We start from the raw sequence: 27,548 nt of genomic DNA on the forward strand, positions 1-27,548 counted from the left end.
CCCTAATATTTAGACATCCTCACAGCCAACCAAGCCAGAAAGTTTGGTGCAGTGCAGTTCAACATAACTACAACCACAGCAACAAAAAAAAAATGTCCCTCACTGAAAATGTGATGATTGAATGCGAGTTTTTAACATCTCGGAACGATGCGAGTGTACCTAATGTTGTGGCAGTGTGAGTGCTGTTGAATATGGCGCACACGCGCGCCACGAGGAATCCTAATCAACCTGTTTGCAGCCTCTTGCAGCAGCTTGGCGCGCACACAAGCACCCCCCCCCCCATGTGTGGAGAAGTAACTTATCGTTTGGATCTAAGCCCCCATCTGGTGCTCGCAGGCAGCTTCTTTCCGGGGGCTGTGATTGTGAGCTGTCACCGCGCTCCACGTCTCATCTCGTCTTTGCCCACCGACGTGAGAGTGGAAGTGGGGACAGACAGCCCACCCACTCGTCACTCACCACCACCGCCGCCGCCACCACCCCCCTCGTGCCGCCTTTAGTGAGGGGAAGCCCCTTACCACGCTTGACTCGCTGAGTGGATCTCCTGCGTCGTGCGTGCGCGTGCGTGTAGCCCGGGGCTCCGTCCTCCTCAACAGTTGCCACCGGAGAGGAGGAGAGGAGGAGGAGGAGTGTGGGAGAGACAGCAGACTGAGGACGGAAGGGACGCGGAGAGCCACGCAGCTCCTGCCCCGGCTTCTGCTCCTGACATGCAGTCGCTCATCTCTCCGGTGACCAAGGCCATCCTAGTCGCACTCTTCATCTTCGCCATACTCCTCATCCTCTACGTGATCCTCTGGTACATTTGCAGGGACGTGGACTGCGACCACGGCATCTGAGGATTCTTTTATTTCAAAGCAAAACAAGAGAAGAATAAGGAGGAGGCGATATCGCAAATGGAGGAGCCCGGGGTCACCCTGTGAGTGCGTTTTCTTTCTTTTTTTTTTCCCCCCTCCCTAATTCTTGCTTTTAAGTTACGCGTCAATGTGTGTGCGCGCTGCGCGTAAACCACCTTTGCCCCCCCAACCTCTAAATTAGCCTTTTCCAACTTGAGCGCAACACCCAGCGCCTAATCAATTATTAGACAGGCTGCAGGCTCCCCGTCAGTGCTGAATAGTGGAAGAGGTGTCATCGGGATGCACGTCAAAGCGGGCTCAGGTCGCGCGACGACCGCCAGTGACATTGCGGTATAGGAAGCACGCGCGTCTCTTAAGGTCAGGAACCAGGAATGTTTACCTCGCTTTAACAATAATGCCCCCCCCACCACAACCTGCCTCCCCCTTTTTTGGATTGCAGCATTAGTTCATGCTCAGTTCATCTTGGTCTGCAGACGAGGTTTCCACATTGGCAGATTATATCCAACCTAACTGGATTATCTCTTTGGCTCCCCTTCTTTGGAATATTTCTTACAATACGTCTCCAAGTCCTTATCATGAATATTCCATCTTTTAATGCAATAAATTCCCCTTGACATCAGGAAGGCTTGTTTCCATCTAGTCAACATGCTGCCCAATCCTACTTAATGATGTTCTTTCCGACATCCAAACGCTTAATGGAGAACGTCTCAATTTTACAGCCACATTGGACCCTTGTGCCAGCATGCGTGCTGTCACATGACCTATAAAGATATTAAACGCATGTGTGTGGGTGTGTGTGTGATTGGCATAGTCACATCTTACTCCAGGGAGCCTTCAAATCCAGATAGTTTGCACATTTGCATATATTCCAAAGCGGAGGGTGCGAAGGACACGTCAAGGACATGCTGCTTCTATGACAGGAAGCTTCACATGCTCTACAAATTGCGAGTTTACGTCAGATGTCATCTTTTTGTGTTTCCCAGATATGACATACATGCAGATGAAAAGATGGCATCGTGATAGAAGCTGCCTGCAGTTTTGACACCTGTCTGGCATCTCCTCATCACTATTCCCTCTTTAAACAGCCCAGAGGCAATAAACAGCCGAGCAGCTCACAAATAAATTGAGAGTTGAATATTTGAAAGCTTTTTCACCCCACTGTGATATTTTAAAATCCACGAGGAGTCAAAGTGCAGCCTCCTTAAATTGTTTAGTGAAAGGGAACAGCGGCTCTTCCGGCAGGTGGCCTCTTTGACCAGACCACAAAATGCCTGCTGTCAGTCATGAGTGGAGTCACCAACTAACCTGTGCTACCTTTTAACTCTCTCTTAGACACACATCCGGTCGAGCACACGCACACACACACACACACCTGTCGACTTTAAATGACATCTCAGACTCCGCCGGTCCCAGCATGCCTAATGACATAAAGAGACAGCAAGTACAAGGAGGTGTGTGACGACTCTGTTTTTAACACTGACCCGGTTTGTCTCGGTTGCTCCGTGGCGCAACGAAAATTGGGGTACAAAAAGAAGTACATAGTGTGCGTATGTGTGTGTTAGCGTAGGAGGGAGTTTAACACTGCCATGCTCCAGAATGACAGATGCAAAAAAATAAAATAAGAGCAGGAAAGCTGTGAGCCAGATCTCAAACAGGTGTGTGTGTGTAGTGTTGAATTAACAATGTGCTTTCGGTGTGTGTGTGTGTGTGTGTCTGAAAGAGCTGCACAAATAATAGTATGTGTGAATTTGAATTTGCATTATGGATGTATGATTTCCATTGGCTTTTTGAGGTTATCCTATTATTTTTTATTATTCTGGCACCCCCCCCCACATAAAAAAAAAAAACAGTTGCAGCCTGTCAGAATATCTCGACATTGATACACCTTGATAGAGCCAAGTTCAATCCAGATTGAAGTCATAAAATATGTAAGATTGGAGGTGAATTATTGAAGCTGCAGGAAGTTACTATTCTGGCCGTGTATGACACGCGGCCGTAAAAATGTGTTTTTTTTAAATAAAGGCCACTGATTAAATCCGACAGTTCAATGTGAAGACGGCCTTCACAAATGTAGACGTAATTGTTTTTCCGATCAACAAATGTCAATTGTCACGAGTGACTCAAAGACATTTAAATATTTGCATATCTTATATTTCCTTCATTTTGTATGTTTTTTTTTTATGTACGCAATTTAGGCAGCTTTTATTCACTGCAGTGCTTACTAACTACAGTGTTTGTAACAAGTTTAATTATATATTTTTTGTCAACCTGGTTTTAATGTCCACAATTTCCGTTGATTAAATGAGTCATTTTAATCATGCAAATTCAATGTTTATGATCATTTAAATAATGCTAATTATATCCGAACATTGCTAAAAGTTGCTAAATGTAGCAAATCACAGGGGTCGAAAAGTTTGCAAATCCAACATTAGCTGTCTTTTCAAGCATTCACTGACAAGTGAGGTACTTCATAGTTTTGCTAAATTCGGCTAACCAACAAACAAGCTAACTGCGTTCAAATGGTAAAAAAAAACCACCTCATGCTTTTATACGTTCATTCTCAGCGGGGTTAAAAACAAAAATGATCACTATGTCCTTAACTGTGTCTTTGGTCAGAAGAGGCGGAGAGGCCCGTTCATATGTCCCAACGTCACAAATATGTCATCACCCTCAACTCAAATTGGCTCTTTGGAAGATAGTTGTCCTGAAGCACGCACACCTCAAAGCCATAAAAATAGATTGCGAGTGACTCAGCCGTTATGTAAAGTCCATCTCTGATAGGGCCGCTTCGGGAGCTTTACGTCAGTTTAGCTGGATGCCACTGGAGCTGAGGTGACACATGTCTTCTGCGTCCAAGCTTCGACACACACACGCGCACACGCGGAGAAAAGACATGAGCGCTACTTTCCTCCTTCCTTCATATTTCACTTTCAAGTGTAAACTCTCAAGTGTATGCTTCCCAGTGGACTGACATGTGATACACTCAGCATGATCCAATCCCTTCAGGCTAAACGGCTTCATTATTAGCATTTTAGCGCTCACTGGGAGGGAAACACAACTTCACATATTCAATCACTTCCGACAGCCCTCTGGACAGGTAGCCCGTTCAATCCATATTGGTCAACATGCATCCAAAAGCTCCAATCTACATCCAGAGTAATAAGTGAAGGCTTATTTTTTTTTTTTAAACATCGCACACACAAATGTCTTAGATTTTTTTTTTTCCTATCGCTTCTTTTAAACGGGCAGTGATGCATACGCTCTCATTATCATCTGCATAGATTTCCCGTGGGAACACTTTAAGCCGTCTTATAATGAGACATCTTAATCATCTTCCATGCAAATATATTTCCTGTCTTATTAACACTTAGTTTTTGTTATTCATTTATATATTACTTCTGTGGCTTTCCCACCTTGAATCAGGAAACACTCTTATGAATCACACAGGGATTTGAGAAGACTCACAATTAGCCATTGATAGGACACTTCATAAAATAACATTTTAAGTCCGATATGAATGTGAACACAAAGGTGTGCGGAATTAATTTTTTTGTTACAAAATAGGGGCGCCTGCCTTTGTGGGTTATAAATGACCCCAAATCAAAGACAAATAACCTTGGTTCACAAACAATCTTAGCATAACCATGGAAAGCTAAATTGCATCTTGTTTTATCTCCCTTCACACACACACTAAAGGCCAACATGTTGTTGTGTTGTTTATGTTTGTGTGACTGGATGACCAGGTCAAAAGGAGGGGGCGGTCAAGGGCTGGATGCCAAGAAAGCAGAGCGTGCGCGCACCACCTTGAAGCGTTTGTGTGTTCATGCAAGCCTGAAGTCAGAGATGCAAAGACAGAAAGGAAGACAACACTCGCCCAATTTGTTACACATTAACAACAGGTTTAAAAGAGAAACGGTGGCGCTCGTGTGTGCGTGAAAGAGAGAGATTGTGTGTGTAACTTAATGACAGACTTAATTGGTGCCAGCAACTATCCCTCCCACTGCTCCTTATTCTACAGCTACTAATGAAAAGTCTTCCACTCCCTGAAGACAAAGTGAAGAAACTGTTCTGGGATTTAGTTGATGAATTTACACAACAGCGCACACACACACACACAACATCCATTCATGCATCTCCTGGCACATGTAAAGTAGCTACGGGCGAGCTTGTCTCAAGAAGCTCCTACATGCAATGTGACTTTCTTCCAAATAGAAATGTGCACATTATTTACATTCATGACTTTGCATTTCAAACTCATCTGAATTCATGTCCTGAATACTTGCTATTAGATATGTACACTCACCGGTCACAACATTAGGAACACCTGCACTAACCAATGCGATCCAATACAGATGGTCAGAAGAATTTTTTTGGGGACGTTCGTAAAAATAGATTGTTACCTGATGCCTGAGCAATTGTGAAGTCATTTTCAGTCGATAGAATGTGACATGGCTAAAATGCGTGGATTTTGCTGCTTAATTCATATTCCACAAATGTAATCTGAATCAGAATGGCAGGTTTAGACTAATGAAGGCACATAGAACATTTTATTGCAAATATTTTTGGGGGGGTTTAATGTTATTGCCAGTGAGAGTACTGTATTGAGAAAAGAGAGAGTTAAAGCATGGCCATACAGTACTTTCTGTCCTCCGGTCCTACTGTTAGACCTGACAAATTTATCATTTATCCCATCTGGTGCGATAAAAGACGCAGTCATGCTCTGCCCCTTTGTGCTTCTACAGACTGTAAATTGGAGCAATCCCTGTGGAGGTCTCTGCGTGCTCATGAGCTGACTCGTTAGTGTCTGAACTGTGAATCCTTCCCAAGAGGGTCTGACTTTGTCCCTGTGAGGAACGGCCACAAAAGAAAACAAGACAAGTTTAAAAAAAAAAAAAAAAAAAAAAAAGTTTTTTTTTTTTCTCCACCTCCACTGCCACAACCTGTGGGATATCTTTAAAGAAAGAGAATGTCCACATTTTTCTGATGCTCCTCTGATTGGCAACAATTTAATGGATTCTTGGTCACTGCATGCATATTTATGGAATCATTCCAACGCCCCCCGCCAAAAAAGTGATCAATACTATGAATAGGGGAAATAGCAATTTTCTTAATCAACTGGAAACTTAAAAACGTCCATTGCTGCATTTTTAAAATTCATAAACGCATGACAGAAACTCTTGCGTCAGACTAAATGTTCTGTACTTCCTATTGCTGACATCAGACGCGTGAAAGTTGAATGAAGAGCACCTCTGCTGGTTGCAGCTGGTATTGCATGCCATTAAGTAACAATTATTTTTCAATTGAGTTAATTTGTCAATTAATCAATCTGACCCATATGCTCATGCCTCGTGAAAACCAAAGACCATTTTTTTAAGCACACATAAACAAACACTCATCATCATATCCGGTGGATGCTCGATTTAGAAAATGAGACATGTCGGATTTTGGAGCCAGCCAGTGGTTGTCATAAAAACTAGGTGACTGTTGGAGCTATTTTGATGCGGTTCACATATTGTTTACATCACACACCCTCCTGTCATGTCCCATTTCCCGTATGCCTCCAAGTATGTGTGTGTGGGTGTGTGTGTGTGTAGAGAGAGAGAGAAAGAGAGAGTGTATATGGAGAGCTGTCTCCCTGACATCCCATCATCCCAAATAATCATCCCACAGTCATGCGTGAGATGCAATTTCCTTTAAACAATAGCAGGCTGGCTCGCCTCGCTGACCCTCAACCTCTCAGGCTGTGGTAGAACAAAGACTCACAAACACAGAACACACACATCTACTCCGCTCACGTTAACAGCAACATGTGTGGAGGCAAAAAAAAAAAAAAAAAAGAGCATTTTGTCCAAGCGCAGTGGTGGCGGTGACACAATCTTTTGCTGCTCAAGTCCAATCATTTTTGGAAGCATGTCATTGACATAGGTAAGGGCAGGTGAGACAAATAAATCTTTCCACCGTGGAGAAAAAAGGGAAAAGGATGCTGAATAACCCCACATATGTCCTGAAGAGAAATATTTGAAGAGGTTTGGCTGGCCTACTTTGGGTGGCGTGATAATTCAGGTGGCTCCTGTCGGGCACGCCAATCGCAATCCAGCCCGGCAGTAGGTTGTCTGTTCACATTTGTGCTAATGCCGCACTGCGTTCATTTGCTTCAAATACGTCCCGATGACTGTAATGATGCCCTTATTCTGTCGCCTTTTGCGCCAAGCGCTCTGCCCTCCAGTGCGTCTGGCAGTGTCAACGTCCAAATTTAACATTCATGACTCCACACTGACAATTTCAGGTCCTCCGAGATTTTTTTATCATTGCGTCAATGTGGCAGACTTCAATTGTGTGTGGGGAACATTGTGATGGCAGACCTCCGCCAAGGCGAACATATTTATCCAGATCCTCACCAAAGTTTTAAAGCAGTTCATTTTGTGAGTAAAAAAAATGATAGTGGCAAAAACAAAAAAGTTTGTTAGAGCAGGGATTGTTGAAAGGTTTAACGTTTTAAACCAATGTTCACATTTGTGTGGTTATGCTACGGAGAGGTGACACGCCCAAGAGGGAAACTTGCATTCATCTCTGAGAACGCACATACGAGCACAGCCCTGCTGCAGAGGCATGCTTCAAGCACATCTTGGGAAATGACAGGTCAAACAGGTCGCTCTGTTGCTTCCATCACGTCTGAGCTCTTGGGCAGTAAGACTGTCAGTGGGAAGACAGAAGCAATATGATGGATGTAAAGGGAAGGCTCATACGACACCATGAGCAGCCACGCCGTTTGGCATCATGCACTCATTCCACCTATATAACCACCAGATTGCCTTTATCCCTTTAAACCAGAAGTGCCCTGAATTTGCACTTGAATAACTTAACATTTGCAGAGCTGCAGAGATCCTGCACACTAAATCCTAAAAAGTACTTTATGTGATCATGCATATCTCAGATTGGTCATTGTACGTTTAAACATGACTCAACGTTGCATCTACTATTTTAAAGCTCTGAAGCCTGCAAGGCAAATGTGAACATGAAGTCAGCCAGTTCCACGTTTTACGTAACTAATACATTCTTACATGTCAAGATAAAGGGCCTTTTTATGATGAGATGAAAACATACAAGTGATGCTCATATATTTAAAATGATTTGTACTCATCTGTTTTGTTGAAGGGTGAACAATATGCTCAGCCTGATATACTGCATTCACAAAGCATTTACATTGCCTTTATTTATTTTTTGCCCAAATTTGGCGAATTGACGTATTCATTTTTGTATTCCTTATTACATAAAAAAAAAGTTAAGTCATTTATTGTAATGAAAATAAGGGAGGGGGGGGTGTCTTCACGTTAAGTGTTTAAGGCAAGGAAGGACGCGTTGAGGAAGGAGAACTTCATATTGGAACGTGTCCCGCACACACGCTGAGCGCTGCTCTTTTCTCTCTCCCTCTGCAAGCTAGCTAGTTACACACAGCTAGATCAAAACAAACAACCGATATAATGTTCTCCTTCTCCCCGGTATTATTTCGTTTGGTGTCAGCTGTTAAACTTTACCTGCTCGGCTTGAAGGTTCTTGTGATTCAGCTGTTTAGCAAATGTTTCAAGTTGCCAGGTTGGTTCAGTCTTGTTGTCGGTTCGTGTTTGACAGCTCGCTTCAGCTTGCAGCAGCACGATCAATGACCTTAATTCATGGTTTGATTTTCGTTTTACTGCATTGTGTTCTTGCCGAATATAAGAGAAAGACGTAACATTTGTTACTGCCCCAATCTATGGTCTGTGACCGCGTTTTTTTTTTTTTGTCACTCCAGGTCAAGTTTAAATGGTCTGTTTTCCTAATGCAGGTTGGTTTGACAAAGAGCACAAGACGCCCATTGGTTGCCATCAAGTTATTTATCAGCCAATCACCACAGAGCATAGTTAAAGCGATGAAGAGCTCCTCGCTTTACGACTAAGTTCCGTTTATACGACACCGACGTAACAGATTTTGTAAGGCAGTTAAATAAAAAAAACAAGGTACTTAAAAAGTTGAATATAGTTTGTTAAAGTTAAATGGAACTATTTAAAAGTTAAACATCTGAACTGTAAAAATCCTTTGCTGAATTAAAAAACAGTTCAAGCCGGTGTATTATTATTGTCTCAAAATTTCAATCATTGCAAATGATGATTTACTGTAGTTGAAAGTTATACAAAGCAATAGATGCCATTCATTTAATATCTATCATGTTTTTATTTCTGTCCAGAATATTAATCTTTTTCTTCATGATTTCAAGTGTAACTTTTTTTTTTTAATACCCAGGAGCAGGTTTGCAGAGGGCATGTCTGGCTCACAGTTGAGAAATTCTGGGATTGAATTTTATGTTAAACACTCTTGTGAATAGCTTGTAAGTTTATTGAAGACACAAAATTACACGTGAATATTTTTTTTTGGAGAGAATATATGAGCATTGCCATTGATTTTTGACCAGTCCAGGGCGTACAATGCTTCTTGCCCAAAGTCAGCTGGGAAAGGCTCGAGCTTACCCACGACCTTAATGAGGAAGCGCACTAAAAACAGATGGATGAATATTTTAACAACCACAAATTCTTGCCACATATTTAACAGTCACCTCACATGGCTTTGAATGCTCCTAAAAACGATAGAAATGTCTTATCTCGTGACATTGCATCTGATAACTGTGTCCTCTTCTGCCTCTGCCAGTGATGCCCAGACAAGATGGCAAGGTTGCCATAGTGACGGGAGGAGGCAGGGGAATCGGCTATGAGGTCGCCCGCCACATGGCCAAACTGGGGGCACATGTTATCATAGGTACAGTATCATATTCCACTTTGCCGTCATGTAAACAGCATGCGTGCATCAGATAACCGCCTAAACACACATTTGACGGAGCGGCGTCAGATATTGGTGTCCAGCTTTTAACACTCAACTTTACAACATTATTTACCACTGACAAAGACGCTGTGATTAGATTGCAGCAACAATAGCAGCAAATCATAACCTTAAAAGTGCTTTTCAACAATCATCAAGTGTTTTATAAATCGTAAAAGGAGCATCACTGTAGACATGATTCAATTATAAGTCCAACACAGCAATAAGTCAAAGTACCGGGGGGTGGGTGTTTCTATAATAAAATAGTGTACTTTAAGTGACAAATAGATGGTGGCAGTGTCCTTGTCCACTCATTTTCCTGACTTATATATCCTTTCATCTGTTCTTGCTTATACGCCATCATTTAGAAACATGAGTCATTAATAATACCCGATCCTTGCGCTCTTGTACCACTGGGAGGTTATGGCAACATTTTTCTTCCAGTTCCGGCAGAGGGCATGCCATTCAACTCTATTTAACTAAATGACCCATTATATTCAGTTTTAGATGAAAACACTATAAACTCCCTCGCAAATCAGATATCGCAAGGAAATAGACGAGCAATTATGGAGAAAAAAAAAATGTCTTCGGGGTGTAGACAATAAGCCCCAGAAAACCACAGTTTAACAATGTTATGCTCTTTGAGGGTTGGCGGTTACAGAAAGTGTATTTTCCCACATATATATCCTTTTTTAAAAACGACCGCAGTAATATTGCCAGGTCGGCTTTGTTCGCAACTATCCATCTCCACTCTTTCTGCCCGTTTTTTAAAAAGACGGTGACAGTCCAAACAGCAGTGACTTATACAGAATATTTGAATTGAATAAAAATAAAAAAAACTGAATAATGCACCCTGATAATGAAGTGCCCTTGCGAAAAGAAGACAGTAGAATTGTCCATTTATTTTTGCGATGTCATCCTCAAACTGATACGCTAGTGTACTTGGCTTCATATCCTCTATTCCCCACCCGTCAGCATTAGGAAGTGTTAACACTGCCAGTGGAGTATTTCATCCATAATTAAGTTTGCCAGTGACAGCAAGTCCCAGGTTGCTTTCAACAGGCTGTCATTCACCCTCAAGAACATGAAAAAAGGCGCCATGACCCATGTGCTGTCTTTTGTGGATCCATTTGGAACAATAAAGGAATTCCAGTTAGATTTAAGGAAATAGAATCTTCCCTCCGATGCTTACGGGCCTTAACAAAGTGTCATATATGTTCAACATGAATTAAACTTTTTTTTTTGTTTGTTTTTTAACGAGCCTGCACGTTATTACGTACATGTCCTACCTACAACGTGACGACGATTGAAAGCTTGTGCTGCAATTAATTCACAAGTGTAATTCAAGGCGCGTGGATTTGTAAATCACAGTCACACACACACAAAAAAATCTAATCTCGCTAAAACAAATTTCAATCATCTGACTTGATAGAAAATTTGTGAACATTCAAGCGGCTGTGTGATTGTTTTGCTTTCCCATGCAACAAGTCGTGTACACGTTTACTTTGGAAATGGGCATCTGTTTTCAGTGATGAAACAATCCTTTTGCAAGCCATGAAGCGTCTTCTTCGTGCTCACAAAGAAAGTACACACAAGCGTCACGCTCCGGATGTGAAACATCCTCTCACTCCTTGGATTTATTAGGCAAAACCAACGCAGTATAATTCAACAAGCACACGGTAAATCCTCCTTTTATGACACATATAATCTTTGGAGAAAACGCTCAGTCCCTGCGGGTTAGTTTAGTTGTCATTTTCCACGTGCGGTTTTAAGATCTTCTTCCAACTCTCTGGGATTAGTCAGAGAAAGAACTCCTATTTTGAAAAGTCTATCAATAGTTGCCTTCAAACTTTTACGGTTCATCTTTTGTCAGACATTTTTGACACGGCTGTAACAGAGTAATTAAAAAAAATAAATAAAAATAAAAAACTCGGGTTATTATTGCTCTCATAAATCACAAAGCAATTTGTATTCAATTTGGAGTTATTGAGGTCGTAGTTCTCATTAGTCCGTATGTTTCAGAGCAGTTAGTGTCTGAGCGGGTTTTCATCAAAGCTAATCACCAAATGCTTGGTAGGAATGGCACATTTTGACTAGTAAGAGTTTGTGTGCGTGTGTGTGACTTCGGTGAGCCACAACCCCCGAGGAGCTTCATTCTCTAGCCCTGCCCAAGCAACAGTGCATCAGACTAAATGATGCCGTGCCCTTGAAAAGGCCTGCGTGATAATCCAAGATTAGTGTGCCTGTGAGAGTTCGTGTCGATGCGCTGTCTAGGTATGAATGAAAACTCACCATGAATCCGTTTCATTTCCTAAATAATATGGGTGTGCGGTGAAATTATGCAACCTGGATTTTGGAATTGAACAGAATATATGTATAAAAGAGTCTGATTGGGCTCACCTGTCAAGTATTGTCAAAAACAAATTAAAAGACAAATCATGTCATGTGTTTTGAAAATGCTTCCCGTGTCTCGATGATTTTCTCGTAGCTGCTTCATTTGTATGCAGACTGTCTCTTTCCATGACTTTCACCAGGATATCTGTGGGCGTTAAAAAGCAAAATTGAATCATAGTGTTTTGCAAAAATAAGTGCCACACTAAGTAAACCAGTTACTGGTTACCTTTTGTTCACTTTAAGCAGTGGTGAAAATGTACTTGTCGCATTGTGGTCATTAAAAATTCAAATCAGTTGCGTTTTGTTCATTTGTGTCCTTTTTCCTCTTCTCAGGTGGTAGGGACGAACAACAGGGTCTGGCAGCCATCAGAAGGATCCACGAAGAGTGCAACGAGGCTAAAGGTGAATGTGCGTGCGTGTCTGTGAATGGAAACATTACCACTTTAGACCGTTTCCCTATAGATGTTTGCCGCTTGCAGGCGTAAACGCACACAGAGGGCTTTCATATTGACGGTACTTAGATAGGCATGATACTAATGCACAAGAAGGTGAAATACACTCTACAAAGATATTTTTAGCAATCTATATTTTTTATACAGGCTGGAATGTCACCTTGAATTTTTTTTATCCGCATTCACTGTATTGTGTATGTTGTTGTGGTTGCGACAGTTTATTTTATATTTATAATGATATTTAACTAATTTAATCCTAGAAATATTTACTAGAGGAAACCCATCAATTCCAGTGTTTTTCTGGATTTTGACTGATTTTGCAAGGCCAACAGAATATTGTGTTCTAATGCTATAAAAACACAGAGCAATGAAGCCCCCCCCAAAAAAGACGTATAAATACGTCTTTGGGCTGTAGGGACTACGTTTTTAAAAACGTATGTGTATATGTTTTATGGATTGAATGAGTTAAAATAAAAATAAAAACTTTTTGGGAAAAATATATATCAATAAGCAGGTAATGCACAAAGGTACAAGTATCCCCCATCCCAGCTGCAACCTGCCTTCGCTGGCACCGGAGCGAGAGCAGCTGAAGAGCGGTTGGCTGCAGTCCTACTTGCGTGTCAGTGGCTGTCAAGCTCAGCAACAGCAGCCATGTCGCTCGTGTCATTGAAGTCGATTTCCTCGAACGAGGCTGCGGCGGGATTGATCACTTCTTTTGTAATTGGCAGGCACTGAGGCATTAGGGACAAGGGGGTGACTGCTGCCAGATGCTTGTGCACTGAATGAAAATGTGTGTATGTTTGTGGTTGAATGAGCCGGTAATGGTTTCTCATTAGTATGTGTAGCGGCACACTTAACATCTCTGTCCAAACTCCCTTTGGCACGCTTCCTGGTATTTGCACCAAATATATTGGCCCGGATTAAATCAATCTGATAAAAGTATGACCCTTCATCTCTTTAAGGGGTGAAGCTACTTTTGCGTTTGTAGTTTTTGGTATAGACTTGCATATAAAAAAAAAAAAATAGTACTAGCTTTTGTGAGTGTTGGCCTAAACGTGCACGTTTGTGTATCTTTGTAGCTTTTTAGAAAAATGAATGAAAAATAAAATTCTGGTTGTCTGTTTTTGTAATTGGCTGGCCCACCCCTGCTTTAGGCTGAAAGTTTTGCATGAATGACCTTGTGTCACCTTTGGTTCACATGGGTCTGTCCCTAGAAAAAAAAAATACTGAGCTATAAAGCATTTTAGTTTTGATTATTCACACACACACACACACACACACCCACCTCACATGCACACACACAGATACAGGCTAGACACAGATACGAGGTATTTATGCGTGCTTGCCACAGGCAATGCTGGCTGTCCACTAATTTTAGTCATGCTGCACTTGAAAGTTGCACAATCCGCCTCAAACCAAAATCTTGGATTAAAAATGTGAAGCAAGGAAACCAGCGCATGTCCATCTAGTTGTCCATGCGAGTGTGTGCGTGTAGCAAGTCATGTCTCTTCATCGGCACTGTGCAGTGAGCAGCGATAGGATTAACGCTACTAGTAAGCTTTGCTTTTTATGGCTTCTTATTTAGCTTTAGAACGTTAAAGTGGAATTCAACCCATACATTTACTTTAAAAAAATATGTTGTATGCATGCCCACTAGTCAAAACATGGCATTCTGATTAATACTGTGTTTGTAGAATATGAGTTAAGCAGAAAAATCCACCGGTTTTATAAGCCATATCAGGGGGCAGCCATTTTGCCACTTTCGGTCTGTTTCTGTCTAATAACCAATCATGGCTCAGCTTCAGCAGGTGAGCGGGGATTGTTTACCTGACAACCGAGTCAACAGAAGTGACAAAATGGCTGCCCCCTGAGATGGGGAAAAACAAGTGGATTTTACTGCTTAACTCATATTCCATAAACACAATATTAATCAGAATGTCATGTTTAGCCTAGTGAATATTTTACCTGAAATATTTTGTATGGGTTGACTTCCCCTTTAAGTACAATTGACAGTGACAGTTAAAAATATTGTTCCATTCAAAATTCAGAAAATACAACACTACACTAATTTAAGGCCATAAATTAATTAGTATTTCCACGATAAACTATATTCTCATCCCAAAATACCAGAAGCTTACCCAATATCCCGCAACGGACTGTGTGCAACTTTAGATTTTTCGCTGTTAACTCATTCGCTGCCATTGACGGATATAGACGCCCCCTCCCAAAAAAAGGAAATTCATTTTAACCTGGGCTGGCATTGAATGAGTTAATCTCCATGTTGACTGACTTGCCTTTTATATACACGTTTGAACTTGCAAACAAACAGTTGCAACTGAAAGACGCAACCGGTGTTGATTTAGCAGACTGTCATTGCATTACCACTGCAAGCTGGCGCTGACCGTCACGCAGCCGGCCTCCTGTCTGCTACATCGGCTGAATAATAACAGCCAGTGGAGGAGTGAATGCTGGCTTGGTGCCCAGACCAAATATTCTTGACGATCACAGCGTTGTTTATCAGACATCTCTAAGTGAAACAATTTACTTCCTTGTCTGAGTCTTAAAGAGCTGCTTTCAGAGGGGCCAGTTCACCGTTCCTTCCATTTTCCTGTTGAATTATAGTGATCAATCAAAGCCATCACATGTGACTATATCTCAATATTTCTGTCGTGAACGACATCATCCAAACAAACACACTATTAGACCGCATATCAATGTGTTGAACGCCTGCCTCGAAGCACGCCTTTTTCAATATAAAATCAGCTTCTCGTAAGCAGGAGGACAAAACTGATGTGTTTACCGGCAGCGCATTTTTAATATCAGCTTTAAATGTAATCCAGCTTAATCATATTTACTGCAGCCACAACCAGGGCACAAGATGCATTTTGAAGCCAGGTGGATTTACGCTAAGTGACACAGGCGTAGTCGTCCATCATCCTTTTCCCGTCGATGTGTGAAAGTTATTTCATCTCGTGCAGGGGCGCTGAAGACATTTGACAGGTGCAGCAAGATGAAAGCCGCAAATTGAACTCTAATAAGGTATTGGCGGAAGCCGACATTCATATTAATTACCGGCTGTTCGGGGTAGTTTACTCTGGATGTGTCCAGGTATTCCTGGCAGCTCGTGTCAAAAGTGGAACAGCTGAGCTTGTAAAAACAAGATATTTATTAAAGTTTGCCGTCCGTCACTGAAGGCTTACTTGGAAATTGCTGCAGTGGTTCAAAATAGAAAATCGAACACAGTGACGTTTTTATTAAATCAGAGCAAATGTTTGGTGAGATGTTGGGGAGCAGTAAAGTAATGTATGGCTGCTTTATTTCCTTGAGTTTCAACTTTTAAAACAAGTTAAACAACAGATGTCAAATTTTCTGATTCCGCTAACCCGGTAAAAAGATTTCACCGTGCCGGTTCAAGTGTGTCAATTAGACATTTTCTTTCTGTGAATACATTCTCAGAAAAATCTGGAGAAAAAAAACAATCTCGCTCATGTGCTCAATTTTCGAGACTGACTCACAGATCGAGTTTATCTTCAACAGACATCAGCATGAAGCCGATATCTGCGGAAGTCATCGGCAATATCCCTGATTGTCTTGCTTTGCCTATTCCTATTTGTAATTGTCGAGAAATTCGGTTACTTCTCTGTTTGATCATATCAGGGATGTAATTTTATCATGTGGTTATATCAAATGAGCCTATCCATCAACCTCACCCACATTTCCTTACAGTACATACTCCTCCAATGTAATGAAAAAGCACTTTTTTTTCCAGAGCAGTATAATTTTTGGCCCTTCTTTAAAATGTAGCACAAGCGTCCAGGCCGTGTCGAGGTGACATTGAGCCCTAAAGACCTACTGTATGAACAAAGTAGACAATGATGGAGTGAGTCCTCTGTTGAAAGTCCGATCTGTCATACTCTCTCATCATTTTCATGGCTACCCTTGACTTGTCCACACGCGCATCAAAATTGCCAAGGAAAAAATAAATAAATGACACGGTCATTATCAGTCATGGGAAGAGATAGCTGTTCTGCACAATCATCAAAAATAGAGCTTCAAGATAATCATTGGAGTAATTGTAAGGCGTTTTTTTGGAGGGGTGGAGGGGGTCTTTTTGAGATTGAGAAAGATTAGGAGGTGCTGAGTCAGGGAGAGCATTGCAAAGATGGCGTTTTTCATCTAGTCAGACGTTCATGGTGAATTGCTTTTTGGTATCATTGAAACTTGAAAAATAGACGTTAAAGTCAGTTGAAGCGTCCTCGGAACAACTTTAACATAAATGAAAAATATATTTGACGAATCAAAGCTCGTGTTGGTGGCCCTTTTTCTAATTTAATGGGTTAATTTCGCGATGGGGTGAATAATCACAGACCTTAACTCATTCAATGCCAGCCCAGGTTGAAATGAATTTCCTTTTTTTTTTTTTTGGGCGTCTATATCCGTCAATGGCAGCGAATGAGTTAAAGCCAAACATTTGGTTAAAATGATCATAAATGAGGTAAAGAAAGCATCTGAGTCTCGAGTCTGGGTTATAAAGAGGAACCCATTCAGGAAAAGAGGACATCTGGTCACCATAGTTTCTATTTGTCTGCGTGGTTAAAAACGGGCTGTAGAGATTTTTTCTATTCACAAGCAGTTACTTTGTCGGTTTTAAATTATTCCTCTGGTTAGAAAAAAAAAATAGAGAGCTAGGATGCAGTGTAGAGGAAGCTGAGGCTTACAGAAGATCTAGAAGGGAATTAAAAGCAGCCCGACACCAGCAAGGCCTGTCCAATCGATGCCATTTTGCTCCCAGTGGGCTCTCGAGATATGACTGGCTTGTCTTGACAGGGTCCTTGGGGAGGCCAATGAAGGGGACAGGGGAACGCTGACAGATGGGACACACACACACACGCACACACGCAACACTTTCACAGACATACATTTCCTCCCCCCTATCTCTCTCTACCTGGGAGACTCATTTTGAAGTTGTTTTGGTCTTCTTTTTTAGGTGATCGTGTTTTCTATAGAGACAGTGCTTTCCTTTAAAAAGAGATGTTTTGAAATGGCTTCACCTACATTACACGTTAACTAATGGAATGACATATTTTCAAACATACTTGAGCGCCGTTTATTGTCAATGTTGGGCTTTGCATTTTATCCAATCATCAATTTTCTGTTGCGCCTGTCCTCACGGGGCCAGTCCCAGGGAATATGTTTCGTAGACCAGGCGCCTTTGTGGCACACCATCAATTTTAAAGTACTGCGCTGCATATGCTAAAAATTGCATTTGACAAGGCCCACAAACCTACAAGTAAAAAAAAAACAAAACAAAAAAAAAAAACGGTCAAGATGGGCCTAGTGAAAAGAAAGGGGGTCAAAAAAAATGGAAAAAAGAACATGCAAACTCTAAACAGGAGCTGCAATTCAACTCCCAAACCTCTGTGAGGCAGACGTGCTAGCCAGTAGATCCCCCCCACCCCGTGCCGCCTACTTTGGATTTCAAACGATGAAAAGACTAACATGAAAGATGCCTGCGTATATTCTCATTCATCCAGGTCATTGTATTCACAGGGCAGTGAATCGATTGCAACAGGACTGTTATGGTTGTCTTAGAAGGCGTTTTGATTCTCATCCGAGCAGGCTTCATCCGGTCATGCACCAAGGCTAGATAGGACAGCTCTAGCCTAGTTAAGCCCACTGGGCATTGTTTGAAATTCTAAATGCATAACGTTAAAGATTTAGCCTCGCCAAAATGTCTTCTAAGACAACCACAACAGTCCAGTTGTGATCGAGTCAACGCCTTAAGAAAACAAAGAATACTTCAGGAGGTGAATAATTGATGATAATTAATGTGTATATGTTGTGTATATCGAGTGATTTAAGGAGCCAGAAAATGTTATCTAATGAATGGTGAGGGGGATTGCCATTGTGCTGACATTTTATCCTGGATATGTGCACTCGACATGACCTGAGCACTGTCCAAGGCCCCTTATAATTATTTACCGGATATTCTTTGCTTTACAGACCGACGATAAGACGTCTTATGAACCCATGCCATATCATACCTTAAACTTTGCATAATAGCGTGTCGCACTGTGATGGCAACAAGTATTAGGCTTCTACGTAAAGTGGCCATGCAACAACAGCGCCGTAAGCTGCCCGTATTGTCACATGCGATGCCACTGAGGCTGCTGTAAGAGATGATTAAAACTCTTTGATGTCTTACCAGCCAAATGGTTAGCAGAAATAATCCGTTTGAGATGGCTCTCATGTACGTGCCTCTTTGTGTGCTTGTGTGTGTGTGTCTGTTCTCTTTAGTGGAGTTCAAAAAACTGGACCTAGCGTCTCTGCAGTCTATCCGTCAGTTTGTCAGGAGCTTCAAGGAGCGTGACTTACCACTCAATATTTTGGTCAATAATGGTGAGTGTTGGTGATGATATACCCTCTTTGGACATTTCATTAGGTACAGCTGCAATTCACTGTTAAAAGGTTCCCTTTACAAAGGCAACTTACAATAATTGAATTAAATTCAGAATAGGATACAATTGTCTTTCAGAAGTCTTTTTCAATATTTTGCATATTTTGTCTTTGTAAATGCACTTTACTGATGCAGCTCATATGTTCAGGTGTACCTAATATTGTGACCGGTGTGTGTACACTTTTAGCAATCTATAAATGCCACGAGAGACATAATGCAGTTGTGTGGGAGGGAGCTATTAACATGCCTTCTTAATGATCCAATCACAATTTGAACATCAGCCTTTTGCTAAAGCCCCTGAGGGGAATTTAACCATTACAAGTGTTCATCAAATTTTATGTCCGTTTTTTTTCTTGTGTGTGTGTGTGTGTGTGTGTTTGTGTTTAGCGGGTGTCATGCTAGTTCCTGAGTCTTGTACCGAGAATGGATTTGAACTGCACTTTGGTGTGAACTATTTGGGCCACTTCCTGTTAACCTGGCTGCTCCTAGACACATTGAAGCTCAGCGGCAAATCGAGCAACTTCTCACGGGTGGTCAACGTCTCCTCCTCGGCGCACCGCAACGGCGAGATCCGACTCAATGACTTGAATTGCAGGTAGGTTCTTGCACAGTTGGCATGATTTTCCCCTCTCGCATGTCACATCCAAGCAGAGACGCGTGTACATATCATGAGTGTGTTCTCGCTCTGCAGACAGTGCTATTCAGCCCACGCAGCTTATTGTCACAGTAAGCTGGCGCAGCTCTTATTTAGCTCCCACCTCCACCGAGAGCTGGAGCAGGGAGGTTTTCCAGTCAGCTCGTGCGCTGCGGACCCTGGCATGGTGGATACGTCTCTCTACCGCCACCTCTGGACGCCCCTGCGCATGGCACATGGTTTTGTGTCCCGCTTGCTTTTCAGGGTAGGCACCCGCGTACCCGTTTGTCCTCCATTAGGTACAACATATAAACTAAACTAAAAATCAAGGCAGGCCGTTCACTTTGCGTTAAATTTGAAAACGATCCTTGCGTAGCTTGAAGCGCAGGCCACAGGCTGCTGTTACTGTTCTCAGGATTTAATGTAAGGAGACTTGTGTGCGTGTTTGAACTCCAACTGCAATTGTCACAGGGACTTGCCTGTGAGCACAACCTTTGGGATGGTTCTGCCCCACATACACAAACACATTAATCACACACACTCATGCATGCCAGTTGTTAACACGCATACACACACATTCACTATTCACGCCAACATTGCAATGCACAAACAGTTTTTCTCGCCTGTCATAACATCTTAACATCTCAAACGCTAAGATTTATGAGAATGGCGATGCATTCAAAGAAGCTGGGGTTTTATTTTGTAATGCAGTAATTAAGTTGAAGAAAAGACGCAGTTGTTAACATAACACATCATTCAACTGAACACAAAGTGAGTGTATGAGCAATATCATAATTATTTACTGCATGTAAATAATGACGCAATTAAGTCAGCACACAGCAACAGGCTGGCTGATTGGGTTTGCCCTTGTCTAATGCAAGATAAGCTTCATTTAAAGTATTTTAATAATTGTTTTGTCATGCACAAACTGACTTACTTTCCAAACATAAAATATGAATAGTTTGGTGTCCTTGCTTTTGCTAAAAGAAAATGTGAGCTGTTTGCAGTGTTTCAAAATGAGTGAGAGGAGCTCAGAAATTCAATGATGGTCAAATACAAGTGTGATGCACTTAAAATATGTCATTTTTTAAAAAATCATTATTGAGAAATGCTGTTATGCACTGTTAAAATGTCAGCGTTAAAATGTCTCTTCCCTGCAAATAGAAGAGGATTACTGTAATCTGTAAACCTTGACTTATGAGTTTAATTTTTTGTTGTGGCCTGTTTGTAACTCAATTTACTTGTTTATCAAATCAATATTTCACACAAAAATGAATTGAAAGCCATGAATCCGTTCCACGCCTCCAAAACACCATCATTTGAATTAAGAATAATAGCACTGTGTCATACAAAACATAATACAACATTATAAAAGGGAATTTAAAGACATAAACTGGTTTGATGAAGTTTAATTACCGTATGGTGGGACAATGTGAAGGTCACAACAACAATTCGATTTTTGTCACGTGGCTGCACAAAATAAAGTCAGAGTCTGGATCCAGATGATTAGATTTTGTGTAACCACTTGTCAAAATAAAATTGAGAAAATTCAACCAAAACTTTTGTCCAGTATGTGTGCCTTTTAGGGGGGCTCTCTCGTCAGGAACATCGGGAACGTGTTCAGTTGTTAGTCAGCGTGACCGACTTTAGCTTCTAGTGAGTGTTTTCATTTTGGATTCATTAGGGCCTTCCACATTACTGTAGAGGACAAAATTAAATACACTCAAACAAATTCAAATTAACCAGAATTTTATTTGACCAAATATTGGAATCCCAAATGAGTCTAATGGTTTTTTTTCTTCAATTTTTTCCACAGACTCCTACAGAGGGTGCTGCTACAGTTTTGTACGCTGCTCTGTCACCAACACTGGAGCGCGAGTGCGGAGGAGGCTACTGGGCCAATGGACGCAGGGACGTGACTACACCACTGACATTTGACCCTCAGATTCAGCAACTCTTGTGGGAAACCAGCCACAGGTTCTTGGTTCTACAGTAACTCAAAGTGTATTTCATTGTGCCAATCAGCTTCTTTTATCTTTAATTGTTGCAATTTCTGTTGACAATCTCACAATCCACCCCTGGACAAAAAGACTATTGATTGGCTGTTTGGGTGTGAAAGGCCCACATTTTTTCTTCACTCCCACCAAAGAAGGGCTACAGTGAATGGAAGACATTTTCCCATTGTGAGCTAGCAAACAGTGCACATACATTCTAGGCCCTCGCCATTAATTCACAGTGGCACGCTATGACACTTGCCTTAACAGCGCTCTCCTGGTCAATGAGGAGGTTGATGAACTTTTTCCCAACATTTTTTTGCATCTCACCAATGTGATTCCGAGCAAAAACCAACCAGCTTTTAGAGAGTAGATTTTGGCACACTGTTTAAAAATGTCAGTCAACGCGTAGCACGCACTGTGGAATTCTCCAAAGCACCATTGCAACGGAGGCGCCAAGTGATGTCATCGCTGAGTTTGAACACCTCAGTGATTCTTGGGGCATCTCGTGATGAGGCCCATTGTTCTGGAAGCACTTTGCTTTTTTCGTGTATTTCTCGTCTTGAAGTGGCCGCTTCTGAGTCTTCACGTTGTCTTATTCTAGTCATGTGATTAGCTGCGTTGAATAAAAATCGAAACTCACAACTCTTAAAAATCCTATTAAAGACGTTTATCGTGACTTATGGCATTTGCACTGCAGCAGTGTTGTTTTTCTCAACAATGACAAAATGACTTCATTGACAGCTCTTTTTTTTTTTTTTTTTTACATGACAACAAAATGACACGATGTGAACACGTTTTTGTCGATGAGACAAGAGTGGAACGAAAATGGTGGGTGTTTTGTCACAAAATCCCCGTACAAGTCGTCTGAACGTATATTATACACATATTGTTACTCGACAATCGCTTATGATAAATTTCATTGTAATCTTAAAGTTTTCCGCATCACTCTTGGCGCAAATGGACTGTGAGGTAGCTTCAGGCTAAAATGAGCTTTGTTGTGCTAATGCCACTTCATTATCTTAAGTGTGTTAGCAACGATTAATGTGTGGGACATGCAGGGACTTCTGGCTGGGCAACAAGTAGAATGGTTGACAAACTTGATCATGATTGAGCGCATGTTCAAAACATGGAGGGAAATGTAGCATTTTAGACATTTCGCATTTCTCCACACAAAGAAAACGATGAATATTTGTTGCCGTTGCTCATGAGAAATATCAAAAAGCCTAAGTAACGGTGGGCGCTAGCCATGCAGTTAATTAGCTAGTGGTCACTGGCTGAGTTTGGTGCCCGGCCAGATAATTGACTTTTGGGTATCTTACGATTTTATTTTCTGGAAATTATTTTTGCGTTTCGTCGCGTCGTCTGTAGTGAACTAACAATGAATGTTTATGAACGTTTTCTGGAGTATTTTTTGGCTTTGTAAAATTTTTTTTTTTAAAAATGTAAAAATAATTTGTTTTGCAAACAGCTGAGAAATCCTTGCCCCCCTCAAGGAAAAAAAGTCCTAGTGCTAGAGACGAGAGTAAAACATTTTTGAGTTTTCGTTAACGCATATAGAGATAACTAAAATGTCACGACGACTACTGAGCATTTTTGTCCAAAAGACTAAAACTAAGACTAAAATCCGAATGGCAAAAACAACACTGCACTGCAACTAAATATAGAGAGTAGGCTTTTTGGAGGGAATAATACCCCCACCCTCCCTCTCATGAAAAAGAGAGAAGGTATTGGTTTTGTTTGATAAAAAAAAAAAAAAAAAAACATTTTCCCAAAACAGGATTTGTGCCAAGACAAAAATAGAAAATAGCGTGAAACAATGGCCGCTTCAGTCTGTCCCCATTTTCCTTTGTGACCTGTGTTAATCCGTTTTACAGAGTCGCTATCTGTGTGAATATGCTTACATACACAAGTCCAAAATGAACGTGAGTTTTGGCTCTGGTTTATGTAGCCGGTTTGCACAACAATGGTGAGATCTTACAGATCAGGGAAGCGCAAGGAAACGGAAAAGCACTTTTTGGTGTTCAATTTTCAAGCTGTGATTGGTTCCTTGCTACTTCCACATCTTCATTTGGCGTTGCTCCCAGTGCATTGCGGGAGCGAGATTTCCCAGTGGTGAGAATCAAGCTCCATCAGCTAAGCTTTCACACACACACACGCAGAGAATCATTCATAAACATTGGAGGAGGAACATCCAGGCAGCAAACAAAAACAACTGTTGTTGGCCGCTGTGATCTAACATTTCGATGGAACATTTTATCTCCCAAACGATCATCACTCTACGTGTGTGTAATGACAACCACTGATGATTATGCTCAGTAACGTGTGAATAAATATGATTAATGTGTAGCTAGTCGCCAAACAGGAGCGAGCCACACACCCCCGAACAAAAAAAATAAAAATAAATGCCTAAATCCAACCTTTCATTTCCGGGAACTTTTCCGTCTACATATTTAAGAAAATATGATCTTTAAAAAAAAAAGGGTCACACATTCAGAGAGACGGACGTCCCCTCTTCAGAATCGAGGCCATGGTGCGTTTGTTGCGTTCAACAACATGTATTCATTATTTACAGTAATGTTGTCTGGCACCACTCCTACTCAGACGAGCGTCTCATAGACGGAGCTAATTTGCCGACCTTGCGTGTCCTGCAAGCCGTGGGATAAAAAGCCGATGCGAGCTGGCTTTAGGAGAACTGGATTTTTACACAACACACGGATCGTATTTCGGGAGTGTGGGGGGTGGGGGATACTCGTGATGCAGAAACCCTTCTTCATCATTCAGCTCAAGTGAGACATTTGCTTGTGTGAGGGTTTGAATGACAATGTAGCTCCTCAAGCGTTAAATTAGGCTTTGATTACACTGGAATGGCAGCGCTTAGCTGATATGGGTAATATATTGATTTTTTTTCTTCCACTTTTTTTTCCAGGTATGCCAGTGGTTTTGCAGTTAGCATTGATAAGTTGTGAATTGCGGCATAGCTTTATCAAAATAGCAGGTTAGTTGGAACTGGCGTTTAAGTTGAAGTGAATTGTTGTGAATGTCAGTCAGTTTTGGCACGGAACAAAAAAGATGAAGAGGGGTTTTCACCTTTCAGCATATTCAGCAAGATTGATTCCATTGGAAGAATTTTAAAGTTTTGGAATTGGCCCAGCTAGATCTAAATGCAATTGTAAATGTTTGGGGTTTAATATTGATCGGTGTTGTGAGAACAATGTCATAATATTAAAAGCATAAATGTATAAAATTCTAGAAGGTTTGCAAATTGACATTTTCACTCTCAACTTTATTTATGGAGCACTTTAAAAAAGGCAACCATAGCTGAAACCAATTTCTATAAATAAATACAAATTAATACAGATTCTAAAAATAATATTAGAGAGATAAATAACTAGTAGCAGATAACAAAACAGAAATTAAGAGTATACCATTATATTCATTTTTTAAATTAGTTTTTTTCCTTATGTAAAGAATATTATATAAGAAATATGAAATATTTTCTCAATCATTTGTGTTCAAGCCAAAGTAAAAGTATTGCTTTGCCACCACCTTGTGGCATCTTCAAGCGAGGAAACTATGTTGACGTGAGTTTGAGAAGCTTCGTTTAGACTAAGTGCAAGATTTAATTGTTAACATCCTGATTTGAGGCAAGCATGATTTCAGTTGTTTTTCCAAGTCGTCCATTTCTCTGCTTATGAGCCTTTTTCTCCCTTGTTTTCCATCCTCCTTTTCTCCGTCGCGCCTCGGAAAGAAACAAAGGTTGTAACTTGAGGGCTTGCTTGTTTGATTGTGTGTCTGCTATTGTTTTTAAGAGGCTGCCTAAATAACAGAACAGCCATGCTCGGTCCCACTGGAGCAAATAAACCGCCATCCTCTCACATTTCAACAGCGCTTGTTCCTGAGCATTATTTAAAAAGCATACAAAGCTGTTACGTAAAACTAAATTTGTTTAAAAAAAAAAAAAAAAAGATCATGTTTTCATACCCCTCTAGGTGTTTTTAAAGCCATGACAGCAGCGCTTTGGTTTTGCCATTCTGAGCCCATTCTTATCCTAAGACGAGTTGAAGATGATTACAAGGTTCCGTTGTTATTGTCGGTACGCGCCATGTAGCACCGTCCCGCGCGTGCTCGACACGGACAGGACAAAACGCGTCGAGTGTTGAATTTCCAAGACCAAATGAAAAAGAGCAGCAAGCGCTCAAGTAGACTGTCTGTGATAACGTCCCTTTTGTGCTTTACTCGTCTGTCATCGTTTCGAAACGTTGCTGAAGGCTACGGACCCGAGAAGCTCTTTGTATAATTTTTCTGATTGACCTGGAATTACATTTATATTAAATGTTCCTGGCTCAAGTTGTGTAAATCATAAATGTGTATATGTATAGGAAGAGAACTATAATTGTATACAAGGGCCAGCCAGATGAACTGAATCCCTCCTCTGCAGACATTTTCGTGTCTCTTATCTCCTTGCGTTCTCTCCTTTGGTGTCCAATGTGGTGCACATGACGTTCGCACGCGTACCTCCTCAAATCCAATGTCAACATTCAGTCCATCTGGGCCCCTACGGATTTTATGAAAAGTGTAAAAAAAAAAAAAACGTTTCATGTTTTGAGCTCTTTTCTGCTTTTTGTTGCCTTGTAAAAGTAAAATCTCTCCCAAAATGGTGTAACTGTGACTTTTCCATGTAGAAATGAACTTGTTAAAACTGTGAAACTGTCTTGTCCTGTGCATTGCTGTAACTCTTGAGGGTGAGCGTGTGTGTGTGTGGATGAATGCGTGCGTGCGCGTCTCGTAAAGAGAGTCCATGTTTTTTGTCGATGGTTGTGACATTCCAGCAGTAGCCGCCACCTTTTCTATTATCCAAAGCCTCTCAATAAACATATCATGGTGTCACTCTCCCTCTCCGTCCTTGACAATGTGTGTGAGAGAAACTTGTCAGTCTGATGACACGCGGCATGAGACGCTCAGCCCGAGGCGCAGTCTGAACTTCAGCACCAGATCACACACCATCAGGCTCTCATTTGCTAGAAGCGCCTTGCAGTGAACTCCTCATCATCTTCAAGTCGCTCATGCAGGAGCTCCAGATAGTTACCTCGACGGTGACATGGACTGGACATTTACCATTGCATGGGCAACAGATTTAAAATCAGCACACAAAAAATAAATAAAATGTGGAAAAGTTTACTTCTATCGCCGATTTAAGAAAATAGTAACGATTTGTTGACCAGTGTTAATAAAAAATAAAAATAAAAAAGAAATGTGGAAATACAGTATGACAAAAGCTACACAAAATGGAAAGTAGAACAATAAAAAGATGTGATGGGTTCAAGTGGAATCAGAGGCAGGTTGTACTCAAGAAAGAGTACTGTTACTTTTGAATAATATGACTCAAGTAGAGGTAAAAACAAAAAAGTACTACGTGATGAGTCATTTAAGTGTAAGTAATGAAAATGAGGCATAATGCGGATTGTGTGATGATGATTATTTTTTTTCCTTATCAAAGCATTACCAAGTAACGAGCGAAATGTAGCTTAATAAAGTAAACGTACGGGTTCTTCTTAACTAAAATAGTTGAGTAAAAGTAAAAAGTATCTTGCATTAAAACTACTCTGACAATTGAAATTTAGCCCAAAGATTACTCAAATAAATATTACAGAATAATACAGCGCATTACTTTGAGTGTTGGTACACCACTTCTTGATAAGCATTTTCTTTCCCTTCCATTCAAAGTCCGCATAAGCTTGAGTGTCGCTGGTCTCGAAAATACCCGGCGAGTGAAACGGAATGATTAGAAGTCAATTAAAAGTCAATTTGAAGCTTGAAGTTACTGTATGGAGTTGCGTAATGAAGTTACTATTTATGCTAGCATCCAGCTAAGCTAGCCTAGCTTCTTCTATTTCTTTGAACTCACTTGGGTATTTT

The 27,548-nt window shown here is 41.1% G+C and overlaps 1 protein-coding gene and 1 long non-coding RNA gene across 4 annotated transcripts in view; one reads left to right on the forward strand and one right to left on the reverse strand.

The window, feature by feature from the left end:
* The first annotated feature begins 343 nt into the window (after positions 1-343).
* Positions 344-23,060, forward strand: LOC148323607 (polyprenol dehydrogenase). 3 transcript variants are annotated; one of them, XM_088315116.1, is made up of 7 exons: positions 344-913; positions 9,531-9,638; positions 12,426-12,494; positions 18,842-18,943; positions 19,389-19,596; positions 19,693-19,900; positions 21,452-23,060. In XM_088315116.1, the coding sequence occupies exons 2-7, from the start codon at positions 9,533-9,535 to the stop codon at positions 21,629-21,631; spliced, it is 873 nt and encodes a 290-aa protein (XP_088171242.1). In that variant the 5' UTR covers positions 344-913; positions 9,531-9,532; the 3' UTR covers positions 21,632-23,060. The 3 variants fall into 3 exon arrangements, with proteins under 3 accessions (XP_088171242.1, XP_088171240.1, XP_088171241.1); XM_088315114.1 differs by lacking the exon at positions 344-913 and adding an exon at positions 8,279-8,444; XM_088315115.1 differs by lacking the exons at positions 344-913; positions 18,842-18,943 and adding an exon at positions 8,279-8,444.
* Positions 11,415-27,548, reverse strand: part of LOC148323608 (uncharacterized) — a 30,796-nt gene continuing 14,662 nt past the window's right edge. Inside the window, exons 2-3 of the long non-coding RNA XR_015846485.1 lie at positions 12,319-12,512; positions 11,415-12,237 (exon numbers count right to left, since the gene is read on the reverse strand). This is a non-coding gene — a long non-coding RNA (uncharacterized LOC148323608). The remainder of the gene's footprint in view (positions 12,238-12,318; positions 12,513-27,548) is intronic.

This window comes from Idiotropiscis lumnitzeri, chromosome 14 (assembly GCF_059441095.1).
Source record: "Idiotropiscis lumnitzeri isolate Australia: NSW breed Sydney's pygmy pipehorse chromosome 14, RoL_Ilum_1.0, whole genome shotgun sequence".
Classification (NCBI taxonomy): Eukaryota; Metazoa; Chordata; class Actinopteri; order Syngnathiformes; family Syngnathidae; genus Idiotropiscis; species Idiotropiscis lumnitzeri.